The sequence below is a fragment of the Muntiacus reevesi genome, chromosome 15, assembly GCF_963930625.1.
Source record: "Muntiacus reevesi chromosome 15, mMunRee1.1, whole genome shotgun sequence".
Classification (NCBI taxonomy): domain Eukaryota; kingdom Metazoa; phylum Chordata; class Mammalia; order Artiodactyla; family Cervidae; genus Muntiacus; species Muntiacus reevesi.
The window spans coordinates 52771564-52784971 of record NC_089263.1 but is presented as its reverse complement, the minus strand read 5'-3'; the positions used below and the strand labels follow the sequence as shown (position 1 = coordinate 52784971).

General features: G+C 54.0%; 1 protein-coding gene across 5 annotated transcripts in view; it reads left to right on the top strand.

Annotated features, from left to right (window-relative positions):
- CCDC88C (coiled-coil domain containing 88C) overlaps nt 1-13408 on the top strand; it is a 142836-nt gene that overhangs the window by 88614 nt on the left and 40814 nt on the right. For all 5 annotated transcript variants that reach the window (XR_010659097.1, XR_010659098.1, XM_065906109.1 and 2 more), the window contains 4 exons: nt 3073-3219; nt 3876-4020; nt 7635-7819; nt 11729-11866. Coding sequence is in view for 3 of the 5 variants with exons in the window: in XM_065906109.1 (XP_065762181.1) it covers nt 3073-3219; nt 3876-4020; nt 7635-7819; nt 11729-11866 (615 nt within the window). In the remaining 2 variants the exon portion in view is untranslated. The remainder of the gene's footprint in view (nt 1-3072; nt 3220-3875; nt 4021-7634; nt 7820-11728; nt 11867-13408) is intronic.

Below are 13408 nucleotides of genomic sequence, written 5' to 3'. Positions count from 1 at the left end.
AGTAGGGTAACCCAGGGCTCCCTCCCCTGAGGACCCCTCGGGGCTGGCTCTGGACACCTCAGGGATCTGTTGGGTTCTTAGGGATCTACTGGGTGGGCCTGAGGGCAGTGGGCAGGAGCTGGTGGTTGCTTTGATTTTTACTCCTCCTTCTGGATTTTGGTGCTTTCTGGGCGGGGGGACATAGGCATCCCTGAAACAACTGGTAGCTTGATGCTGGTGATGCTCAGTGAGTACCGGCCTGAACTGGGTCTCACGGGGGCATAAAGAGACGGTAGTCAGCAGCCGGCCTGCTTCTTGGGCCCCAGACGCCGTGCACAGACCATTTCGCGTGCCTTATCCCATCCGACCCCTCCCTCAGCCCTGTTTAATGTCCAGCAGAGGAAGGTGGGATCCATGGTCAGAAAAAGGTGTCTGCTCCTGGCCCGACGGCTGGCAGCACGCACGGCGGACCTGGGACCTGAGCCGCCAGCCCACATTGCTGGTCACCTCACACACAGGCAGGGGCAGCTCTTGAGCCACGTGGGGACCGACCATCAGGCCTGGACTGTGACTTCTAAACATGGCCCCTCAGCTGTTTGCCGGGCTGGGTTAGCCCTTAAATGGCCACCTGCTTCACCTGGGGTCATGGCCCCAGGAGCGGGCTGGCCTCGACAGCTGCCCCAGAGGTGGGGAGGCAGGCGTCTGCCTGGGGGCCGAGTCCTGGGCTCTGTGGGAGCGTGGGCTTAGCTTCTTGCAGGCTTCTCACTTCTGAGGTGAGGACGTGTGCAAGACTAGTTTATTTCTGTCGTCTAATGTATGGTTGAGTGGTTACCACCAGGAAATTGAGACATTTTTAAGTAGTAGTTAGAAGTTATCCTGTATCATATTCTGCTCCCCTGGTCACCCTTGTTTATCCCTGCCTGTCAGAGATCGAGGCCCCCTTGAATGCCATCTGTGATCGCCCCTCACAGCATGATTCAGCTGACAGGTGTTTAGTGAATATCCCTGTGAGGCCCACAAGAGCAGAAGTGGAATAGGCCTGCCCTGAGGAGTTCACAGTCTGGGGGAGGAGGACAGACCAGCACACCACTGTCTCACAGTATACCCAGGGTGCTCTGGGGGCCCAGGTAGCTGACTCAACCAGCGGGACAGTGGGAATCTGCAAGCCCTTCTCAAAAGGGGCAGCTCAGGCTGGGCATTGGGGGTTGAATAGGAGTTTGTTGTGAGGATGAAAGGATGGCCTGTGTTTTGGAACTCAGGGCTGGGAGTGCTGGTGGGCAGACCTGTTGGAATACAGGTGTGAACAGTGGAGGCGGTGATCAGAGAGGAGGACCAGGTCTTCTTCCTGCTTGAAACCCCTCTTTTGCTGTACCTCACACTGTTTTTGGTAGTCTGAGCCTCTTACCCACATGAGCCCCTTGAGGATGGGTTGCAGGCAGTCTCAGCTCTCTGGCCCATGTTCAAATCCCAGTTTTACCCCTTGCTGGCTTTATGATTTGGGGTTTATTCCTTAATTTACCCAAATCGGCCTCTTTCTCCATAGGAAGGCACTGTCCTGCCTCCCCCTCCAGGCTATGGTGAAGAGTGAGTGGGGCGGGGGCAGGGAGCCCCTGGTGCGGGGCTGACCACACGGTGGATGTCATCTCCAGCAGAGAGGGTGCCCAGGGGAGTTTAGAGTTTTAATGGTTATACCTTTTATGGCTGTCAGGCTTTGATCAGAACCATGTCCGCTGACCGGAAGGCTTGCAGTTTCCCCTCTACCAGGAATCTTGGATTCTGGCCTGTGCAGGGCGAGTGGACGTGCAGTGGATATCACAGCTCCTGGCCCAGCTCTCAGTGGTTAGAATCCACACGCGGGGCCAGCCTCAGAACACTGCCCACCGGGAGGAACGTTCCCTGTGTGCATGTTCGTGAGATGAAAGCATTCAGGGGACTCTTGGTCCCCGCGAGATGCTGAGTGTGGTGGGCTGCATGATGGACTACTCTGCCAGGGGGCAGCCATAGTATTGCACACCCAGCATGTGCCTGGAACTTATTTGTGGGGTTCACGTGTGTTTGTGACTTCACTGTCTTAAAGACTCCCCTTTTGCAGGAAATGGCTGAGAACGGTTGTTTTTCCAAGAGCATATGTGTAAAATGCTTACATACAAGCTGTTGATTGAATGAAAGAACAGCTTCCCAACACCCTGATCAATGGAATGAATGTTGAGCTGAGAGGATTAGACTTAGCCCTTGAACTGGGACAGACTCTTAACCCCACTCCTTCCTTGTTAAGGAAATGGAGACTCAGCGAGGTCCTGGAGCTGTCAGTGGAGTCCACTTGTCCAACCAGACGAGGTTGTAGACGTCATATGCCTGTGTGCAGTGGCTGGCTTAGAAAGTGTCACCTTCCTGGATTGATTTCATTTATTATTGTTTTTTAACTGGAGTATAATTGCTTTACAATGTTGTGTTTCTGCTGAACAACAAAGTGAATCAGCTATTAAGTATCCATATATCCCCTCCCTCTTGGACCTCCCTCCCACCCACACATCCCACCCCTCTGGGTAATCACAGAGCACCAAGCCAAGCTCCCTGTGCTACATAGCAACTTCCCTCTAGCTCTCTATTTTACACTGGGTAGTGTGTATATTGAGCATCCCTGGTGGTTCAGAGGCAAAGAATCCTCCTGCCAAGCAGAAGATCTGGGTTTGATCCCACACGGTGGGATCGTGTGGCCCAGTTCGGTTGGGAAGATCCCCTGGAGACAGAAACAGCAACCCACTCCAGTGTTCTTGCCTGAAGGATTCCTTGGACAGAGGAGCGTGGCAGGCTACAGTCCATGATGTTGCAAAAGAGCTGGACACAGCTTAGTGACTAAGCAACAGTGTGTGCACATGTCAGATAAGTCATGGATGTTGTCTTTCAGTCAAGAAAGTCCATGCGGCCTGACCGAATGAAAAAGGTGGAGATGCTCAAAAGTGGGGACAGAACTCTCTCGAGGCAGCAGCCTTTCCCCTGGATTGTTTGTTTTGGTCCAGGGACCTGGACGAGCTGTCGTCACGAAGCCAGTACCTTTATCTGATGGTTCTCCTGTGTGTTTTTGCTGCTCAGGAGCTGAGAGAAGATAATATCATTTTAATTGAAACCAAGGCCATGCTGGAGGAACAGCTGACGGCTGCTCGGGCCCGGGGCGATAAAGTTCACGAGCTGGAGAAAGAGAACCTGCAGCTGAAATCGAAGCTTCACGACCTGGAATTGGTATTGCAGGCTGCTGCCACACAAACCTGTCTAAACAGCTTGGGGCGGTTTCGGGTTGTGCCATGTCCTTCTCTGATTTTTTCCGTCACTGGTTTTGGTGCCACTGCCGACACGGTAACTCGCTGACTGCGGAGAGTAGCTGGCTCAGCTTGGCGACTGGGGTGGGCCCCGCTGGGCGCCCACAGACGGACAGGACGAGACCACCATGATGGACCGCTCATGTATGGATGAGCTCATGTGTGTGTCTTTTGCAAGAAGAGCCTCTGCTGGCTTTTATGGTGAGGTCTGAGCTGAGATCCCTGAGTTCCTTTCCAGGCTTCTCAAAGCATGTTAGGTGCCCTGGAGCCATGAAGCCGCCTGTCACCAGGGTACTTGCTCTAAAGCCCTGGGCCATAAGTCACTTTGTTCAGACAGCGTTCAGTTAGAAACCTGGGCATGCTCATCACCCTCCGTTGCTAGTCATTGTATCTTTCAGTGGCCGTAACTCTGAGCTGGGCCCTGGGCTAGACTCATTTGGTCTTCCGGGAAGCGAGCAGGAGCCTAGAAGTTCTTCCATTCTTCAGGAATGGGCAGGGGGGTTGGATACATGGGGGCCAGGACCTGTCCAGAGGGGTCCCCTGGCCACGTTCTCACTCCGTCTTTTCTTCCCGCCCTAGGACCGGGACACGGATAAGAAGCGAATAGAGGAGCTGCTGGAGGAGAACATGGTCCTGGAGATTGCTCAGAAGCAGAGCATGAACGAGTCCGCCCACCTCGGCTGGGAGCTGGAGCAGCTGTCCAAGAACGCAGACCTGTCGGACGGTAGGGGGCGCCCGGTGCTCGGGAGCCGGCCAGCCTGCGGCAGCTTCCTCATCCAGGGAGCGGAGCCCTGGGCTCTAAATCTTCCGTGTCAGGCCATCCATTCACCCCGAGTAAATAGGATTTCCTTCAAGTGCCATTTGGAACTGTTTCATTACCCTTCTCCCCAAGGAGAGCAGGAGGGGTCTGGCAGCCTTGATGTCAGGACATGAAACACAAATTAAGTGTTGCCAGGTTTCCCAGTTCCCATATGGACAGTCCCAGGAGCTTGCAGATTACCGCGCGCTGACACCCAGAGGGCATCAGAGACCTATCTGTGGACGGTTGAAAGCCCTGGATGGCAGGAGACATCCCCAGTGGTACTCATCCCCGTTATGAGTGTACCCTGGGCATTATTTTCCCGTTCATTTGCATAATTGGACAAGACGGATGCAGTCTGTTCTCTGTCTCCCCGGGCGGGGGCTGCTAAGTGGCTGCTTCTCCCAGGACCCAGGCCTCTTCTGGCTTGCTCCGCTGCCCCTGCTCAAAACAGACGGGGCATCTCGGCCAGGGGAAGGTGGGTGGGGCAGCGGTCAGCACTGCAGCGGGAAGCTTCAGCTCCCAGCAAACAATAAGCCAGTTCCTGTGTTCAGAAATAGCACACGTGCCTGTGATGGAGCGAGTTATTGTTTACTTAGAGCTGTGCTTTCGCCTGGTCTGGGAGTCGCTTTTTTCAATTCTCAAAAGCATGCCCCCAAACAATGGAAAGTTTGTTGAACGTAGCTGGAAAACATCTTTTCTTCGACGGGTGTCCCATCAGCTCCAAACCAAACATCAGTTTGGTAAACTACCAGCCTGTGAGGGGAGTTAGTTTTATCTGTGCCTTGGGGCCTGTACCCTGTGAGGGTGGGATCACCCCGATTCCTGGCCCTGGGAGGAGAGTAGGTCCATCGGGGCGGATCACTGCCCCCTGGTGGAGCAGAGAGGTGGTGCAGGCTGCCAGGGACAGTCCCAGACCTAATGAGTGTTTCTCTACGAGACCATGGTGGCCTGTGGGGTTGGAAAGCCTTGCTCCTTCAGACGCCTACTCAGTATGGTGTATAAGCCCTTTCAGGTCAGTGAGCATGATTTATTCTCGATGTTCCCAACTCCTAGTGCTTAGCTGGGAGCTACTGAACATTGGCTTGAATGAAGGCATAATGCATGCAGAGCCCGAATGCACTTTTTCATGTGGTGTGGTGGCTTCTTAAGTCAAGAAAGACCTGGCTTAAAGTCCTGGCTCCTCCGCTTGTTAGCTGGGTGACCTCTTTTAGAACTCAATTTCCTTATCTGCAAAGTGGAGATAGCAAAACTGCCTCACAGGAGGCGACGGTGAAGCACGATGCCTTGCCTGGCCCACGGGCACAGTAAAGGGTGCTATTCTCACAGCCACTGTCTCACTGAAATAGATCCCATTACTCTGATTGCTTGGGTGCTGATGATCATAGCACTCAGTAATGAGCTGTTGTGTCATTGTGATCGTCTCTGAAGCACTGGCTTTTATGGAAGAGGGAAGGAGGCTTGTGGTCAGCCGTGTTGTTGAAGTTGTAGAACCTTAGAAATTATTCCCCATGGTACAGAGTTTCAGTCTGGGATGATGAAAAGGTGTGGAGGTGGATAGTAAAGATGGTTGCGCGTCAATGGGAATGCATCTAATGCTACAGAAGGGTGAATTTTATGTTATAATATTTTACCCCAATAGAAAAATGTTCATTTTTCACAAATGCCATGGTAGCATCCAAATGATCACAGGCTCTGAATTAGTGGAGTTTCAGTTGAGGTTTGTTTGTAACATAGTTTTCGTGTGTGGTGAGCACATGTGCTTCTGTGCGTCAGCCCTGGACCTGGGCTGCGAACCTGTGTCCACTTCCCCTGCTGTGCTGCCTGTTGTTGCTTGGGTCTTGAGGATGTTCAGGCTGGTGGGTTCTGAACTGCTGTTCTTGGTGGAGGTTGAGAACTCAGAGAGGGTGGCAGATGCCTCCTGGACCTTAGGATATCCGCCCAGAGGATCTGAACACACACGCTCGTGTCTGGTTCTGTGTGCTCACTGTGGAAGCCTTCATGCTGCATGTATCCTTGCCCCTGGGGGTGATGAGTGAGAAGCAGGTAAGGGTGCAGCCCTCTTTTCCCATCAGGCTCCCAGAGCTGAGTCCGTGACACTGTTGGAACAAGTGAGGACAGTACAACCCCAGCCCTTTCTTTCGAGAGCTTTCGTTCATGTTCATTTCTCCTCCTGAATGAGTCCCATGACTTACCTAAAGTCTTGCACTCGCTGGTGGCAGAAAGGAGCTGAGAACTCCCATTCCTCCACACCACGCCCCCTTTCTCCGTATGCATTTGAGCTATTTGAAAAGAACCAGCTAAGGGGTCCCCAGCCCCCAGGTCACGGACTGGTACTGGTCCCCGTCCCCTCTCCCACCCTGGTCTGTGGAAAAATTGTCTTCCATGAAACCAGTCCCCGCTGCCAAAAAGGTTGGGGACCGCTGGAATAAACAATCTTCCTCTTCTATCTTTAGCTCATATTTTCATCACATTTAGGTTTTTTTTTTTTTCTTTTTTAGAAAACAACCAAATATTTGGAAATGAATTACTATACCCTTAAGAAACCCCTCAATCAAAGAAAATAATCAAATAGGGATTAGGAAACAACTGACTCATACGTAGAAAATTTGTACTATGGGTATATCAGTTTGTGGAAGGAAACTTAATACTAGAAATACTAGAAAAGTAAAATTAATAATGTTTGCATTAATTTTCTTTTTTGTATTTACAAAGGGTGAGATTTATTTTTTAAATTTTTATTGGCATGTAGTTGCTTTCCAATGTTGTGATAGTTTCTGCTGTAAAACACAGTAAATCAGCTATCTGTATACATATATCCCCCTTTTTTAGATTTCCTTCTTACACTTAGAATTTTTATTTTTATTTATTTTTTTCCATTTATTTTTTTTAGTTGGAGGCTAATTACTTTACAGTATTGTAGTAGTTTTTGCCATACATTGACATGAATCATCCGTACTTAGAATTTTTAAAGCAGTTTACATACACTCTCGCATTTCTTCCCCCAATGTAATCGTGAAATTACAAAATGAAGTCTCCGTTCAGGGGACCTCATCCAGGGACGGCAAGTACTGGGCATGTGTACCCATGGAGCCTTCTGCCACCCGTGGCAGACATAACTAGTCGATTACCGTGCCCCTCCTGCTGAGCCACCCAGACTCCCGTTGCTCTCAGAGCTGGCATGGAAAGTGTTGTCTATTTCCCATCTCTGTTAGTTTCTAAGATCCTTGAGTTGTATGGTCATGTGAGCTGCTTGGTAAAAAATGGTTCCCAGCAGTTGACACGATCTTTAACTTTTCCATTGGCGTCTTCGCTGTAACCTGCTTTCCTCTGAAGCTCTGGGCCCAGCTGAGCTAGCAGAGGACTGTCACTTTCAGAGGGACTTTCAGGCACTACCTGTGATAGTACCATGTGAAATGGAGGGGACCCCCCAGCCGGCCCCTGGGACCCCCTTCCCGGCCCCTGAAACCACGGCATGGGACGCCTGATGCCCCTGGCTCGCGGCTGGAGCCTGGAGCCGACTCGGCTTTGTGCTTCAGCCTCCAGGAAGTCATTTGTGTTCGAGCTGAATGAGTGCGCCTCCAGCCGCATCCTGAAGCTGGAGAAGGAGAACCAGAGCCTCCAGAGCACCATCCAGGGGCTGCGGGACGCGTCCCTGGCGCTGGAGGAGAGCAGCCTCAAGTGCGGGGAGCTGCAGAAGGAGAACCAGCAGCTCAGCAAGAAGGTAACCCGGCCAGGGGTGGGGGGGCTGATGTCGGGCAGGTGGATACCCCTCCCCCAGCCCGGTATGCCGTCTGGAGGCTGGTAGAGAGACAGGTGTAAGTGAGGATGCACAGCTTGGAGGAGAGCAGAAGCCAGTGCAGCCACAGTTGATTATAACACAAGAGCAAGAGTGGTCACAGAAAGCAGTCAGGAGACAGCGGGGCCTGTGCTTGCACGACCTTGAAGGTGTCACCTCTGGGTGCCTCCTTGTCTTCGTCTCTGAAATGGGGTTCATGGGCTTCCCATCTAACACATGCTGCGAGGACTTGATGGGTTAGTGTACGTGAGGGGTCTGGTATGTCATAAGTGTTCAGTGAGAAGAAACCAGCGGACTCTGAAAATAAAGAAAAACCTTAGGGTGGGGCATAGAGGAGAGGAAGCAATGATGTAAGACATGCCCACATATATGTGTGGGGGGTAGGGACCGTTGGTGGACGTTTTTGGGGCCTGCCGATGGTGAACAGGAGCAGTGCCCACCCCTCCATCTGGGTTTATGGGATGGAGAAGAAGAGAGGGCCAAACTGCATTTGCCTTTCGGGACAGCTGCTGGGTCTTCCCAGGAGCACGGCAGATCCCAGACATCTGGGAGGGCAGACAGAGGCTTACAGACCAGTCTTCGTTCTCTGGTTACAGGGATCCCCATTTGCACCAGGGATTCAGTCTCAGGTGCAGGGAGGGTCATTGAGAGGCTAGGGATGGCTTCCGTGGCTTTGGCCACTCCAGGTCAGAGGGCATCTGTACATCACAGTGCCATGGCACAATCACATTGAAGGCTCTGAGCACAGTAGCTGTCAGCGTCCAGCTGAGGGTGAGAGCGTGAGCATGCATGCTTGCTGACCACCATTCAGGCCTGGTGCTTTCAGCTGTCCCACCTGCCCGTGAGTCCTGCCAGCATCATTTACTGAGGCTGCATGGGCAGTGGGAGACACTGGCCATAGGCAGAGACCTGGGCTCTGCTGGTCCTGACTCTGCTGGACCCTTATCTCTGGGCTAGGCTTGGGTCAGCCCCTCCTCCTGTGACCGGGTCTCTGGAGCCCCCTCATGGGACCTCCCAGGCTCGATTACTCACTCTTCTTGTCCCTTTGAAGCCTTGCAGCATTTCAGCCGACAAATATTTTGTCCTGGCTTCGTAGGATGATCGATAACCCCCACCCCATCCCATCTCATGCCATGTCTCAACACAGAACAGCGTGGGGAAGGCAGCTAGACGTTTTAGGTTTTTTAGATTCACATGGGCCTAGCACAGGAGATGTCTTTATAAGTGGCATTTCAACCTCAGCCAAGAGGAAAAGAATCCACCTTTAGAAAGATGAGAACCATCAGCTCCGCAGGTCCTCATGGGTCTGCTGCACAAAGCCCATGATGTAATAGCACTGGCCCAGCTCCCAGCAGGCCTCTGAGATAGATGACCACTCGTGCTTTCCTCAGCCCTCGTGGTCCACGCCGGCCCCGCACCCCTGCACAGAGTGGGTGCAGTGGGTGTGCCCACCTGGCCGTACTCCTCAGCCCCCGTCTCTCGGGTCCCACCCTCCTGCTTCCCCCAGGGTTCCCTGGTGGGACACCAGCCCTCTCCTGCCACAGGCCTTAAGAGACAGGGCTTGGCAAAGAGTCCCCAGCAGGACGGAGGTGCCACAGTTCCCAGACCCGTGCTGGGAGCCCTGGGAGGCGGCCTTCTGCCCGCCAGAGTACCTCTTGCCATCTTACTTAGCCTGCCCTCCATCTGACTGACCCTGTCCTGGCCCAGCAGGTGTGGCTTCATGTTCTCCGCGCCCCCCTCCCTCCCGCCACACACACACCCCGAGTCTGGCACTGACAGGTGCTCCCTGATGATGGATGGGCAGACACCACAGCCCCGGCTGGAGGACTCACCCCCAGGCCCCCTGGACCCTCATCCGGTTCAGTTTGTCAGAATTTCCTTTCCCCAGCCCCAGCCATCCCACCCCTGGTCTCACCAGCTGGCACTCCTCAGTGAATCGGTGAAGCCCCAAGCCTAATGGGGGCCAGCCTGGCTCTCGCATTCCCCACCCGGGAGGTCACGGGCCCAGAGGAGCTCTGTGACTTGCCTGAGCCTCAGAGTGAAGACACAGCAGGGCTGGAATACACCCCCACAGGTCAACCCCCGCCCCGCATGCCTCTTTTGAGGACAACTCAGACACATGCCACATCATAGTGTACTTTCCTGTTGGCCCCAGCTGGGCCAGGCTCGCCTGTCCTGGGGCCCCCGGCTTGGGGTGGGGGGCTGAGGTGCTGACAAGGTGATGTGACGACATGAGTATGAGGCCCGCTCAGCCCAAGTCTCCCCGCTGGTGGGGGAAGAAGCGTGCCCACTGCTTCCTCCCGTGGAGATTTGAGAGCTCCCAGACCCGTGAGCCAGGAAGGAAAGGCGCCCCCCACTCCCCGCCACCTGTGGACAAGTAGACAAAGCCTGCCCACAGGCAGTGATCCTTCAGGAGCTTTGGACACCTCTCTGTGCAAGTCCCTGGCTCAGATGGGCTGAACTGCAGCAGATCCAGACCTGCTTCTCACCAGTGTCATTGGACATCTCGGGGTCTTACCCCAGAGGTTGATTGATGGCCTGGGGTCCAAGATCTTTCAGAACTTTGAGACCCATCTGGTCTTTGCGATCCATCTTTTTAGAAGAGCTGTCCCAAACCAGCATATCAGGATCCTTTATTGTTTAGTCGCTCAGTCGCGTCTGACTCTCTGCAATCCTGTGGGCTGTAGCCTGCCAGGCTCCTCTGTCCATGGGATTTCTCAGACCTGAATACTGGAGTGGGTTGCCATTTCCTTTTCCAGGATCCCTTAGGACCATGTCAAAATGCAAACCGGCTAGTCAGAAGGTGTATAGATGGTGAAGCCGTGTTCTCGTAGGAAGGGGCAGTGAACACTGCTGCACCCGCTGCCTGCCAGCATGTGCCAAGCATGATACAGTGACAGGCTCATGAGGATGCTTGCTGCTGATCCTGCATCAGTTACAGAAACTTGCTTGTGGTCACGTTGTTAGTAGGGAGGGACTGGAATCTGAACACTATGCCTATAGCACCAGAGTCATGCCTCTTTCCAAGTTCCAGCCCCCCATGCTGAGGGGTTTGGTGTTGGTGGGAAGGGGACCAGCATCCTGGACGCTCTCCCTGTAGGCAGCAGCAGGGGCTTCTCCTGGGAGCCCAGTCTCAGGCGCTGCCCTGGACCACTGAGTCAGAACTTGAGTCCACCACCTTATCCAGGTGTAAGGCGCCATACAGTAGTAGTTTCTGTTTTAGGAAGGTCAGGCTAGTGGATCTCAGCAGAAGGGCTTGGTGTCAGGGAGGTCATGGGGTGGTATTCCAGGGCAGAGGGAAGGTGGCCTGGCCCCAGGCAGGCAGCGGCAATAGAGAAGCTTGGGTAGAGAGGGCAGGGCTTGGGGACAGAATTACTGGAGGGTGAAAGAGGAAGGAGGGGTGTGTCCGCAGACCTCTCTGCACATCTGGTGAACTGGAGAGTCACCGAGCTAAGTCTGCGGGGCGTCCAGTGGTGGTGGCCCCCGGCATGTGGTCTGACCCTCAGGACAAGGGACAAGGCCTGAGATGGGAGAAAGGAGGCCCAGGGGCACTTGGGCCCATGGCATCGAGGATGAGGAGAGGTGGGCTGGAAAGAAGCTGACCGATGGTGCCCATGGCCTTTCACTTCTGTGAGCTGGAAATGTAAGCCGTGGGCTGGGAGCTGAGAGTCGAGCGTGTCTGGAGGTCCCTTCAGAGCAAGGCCGGGCTGCTTTCCCTCGAGAAAAAGGCCCCATTCAAGTGTTCGGTAGGGCTGACGGGTTTTGAGTTGGTTTTAAAACATAGATCGCTTTGTGAGGCTCACTGCTGCCCGTCTGGGTCTTCTGGCTCCGCAGATTGAGAAGTTACAGACCCAGCTGGAGAGAGAGAAGCAGAGTAACCAAGATTTGGAAACGCTGAGTGAGGAGCTCATCAAAGAGAAGGAGCAGCTGCAGAGCGACATGGAGACCCTGAAGGCCGACAGAGCCCGGCAGGTAGGTCCTCTGGGAATGGATGCCTCTTCCGGAGCCCCCGCCTACAGGAGGGAGAGTAGTCCAGGATTTAGTCATTTTCCGGGACTCTGTAGGGGAAACGCGGGTGACCGGGCATCTGGCTTAGCTGCAGCTCAAACCAGATGCTCTCAGTCAGCGCTGGGGTGGGTGTGCCCCCTCCCCACCCCGGTGGGGATGCTGGCCGAACCTGAAAATGAGTGTCATGACGGGAGGGGAGAGGAGATGCTCTTGGCGTGTGGCGGGCAGAGCTATATGTCCAGCATCACACAGGACAGCTTAGTGTGACCAAGGACGATCCAGGTCCTGGTGTCCATAACACCATGCTGAGCCCCTGAGGTTTATGGGAGGGAGTCCAGGGCTGGTGCGGGGGCTCTGTGATGCCAGACAGGGGCCAGGCTCTCCTCCTCCTCTGCCAGTCTTAGCTGGGGCTGCCACATGCCCTCAAGGAACAGGAGAAAGACCTGGAGGGCGAGGAGCAGAGGGGCACCCGCCCCCTACCCCCCGGGACTCTCTGTTACCTTCACAGGTCACACCCAACATGTGACTACCCTCTACCTGCGAGGGGAGGCTGGGGTTTCAAGTATTTGAGTTTTTCAGCCGCTGAGCTGGAGCAAAATAGAGGGGATGGGATAGTGCCATGTTTGGTGAAAAGACAGGCAGGGTCCCTGGCCGGATGTGGCTTACATGGAGGGCAGAAGGTGACAAGCCAGGTGATCCCAGGCACGTGCTCTGGAGGGAGTAAACGGAGAGAATTCTGCTGGGTGCAGGCACTGAGGAGTCGGGGTGCAAGGCTGTCCCTGAGGGGCTGCCACTCATATGCTGAGCCCTGGAGGACGGGGAGGAGTCAGGGATGCTGAAGGCCAGGGGAGGACCGTCCAGGGCAGAGGGAAGACGGTGTGCAGGGGCTGCGGGTGAGGAGTGGCCTCGGGAGCCCGCAGAGGTGAGCGGCCAGGATGAGCGTGCCGAGGCAATCAATTGCCATCGTTTTCAGTAAGAGGGAGAGATGGGTTTCTGTGTCTACATCTTCCTGGCTGCCCTGAAGGCATTCCAACTTGAACTGTCTTCCTAAGGGTCTCCATGCTCTTTACCGCATGTCCATGCTCGCTCCTAGGAACTTCAGGGATTTTTGTTTTTTCAACTGAACTATAGTTCAGTTCTGGTGCACAGCAGAGTGATTCAGATATACATGTGCGTGCGTGCATGGGTCTCTGCTTAGTTGCTTTAGTCATGTCCCACTCTTTGCAACCCTGTGAACCATATCCCGCCAGGCTCCTCTGTCCACGGGATTCTCCAGGTGAGAATACTGGAGTGGGTTGCTATGCCATCCTCCAGGGGATCTTCCCGACCCAGAGATCGAACTCGGGTCTCCTGCATCTTCTGCATGACGGCAGATTCTTTACTGCTGAGCCACCGGGGAAGCTTTTATGTGCAGTGTGTGTGTATAAAAAAATATCTGTACACATATATGCATATACTTTTTCTATACTCTTTTTCCATTGTAGGTTATTACAAGTTATTGGAGAT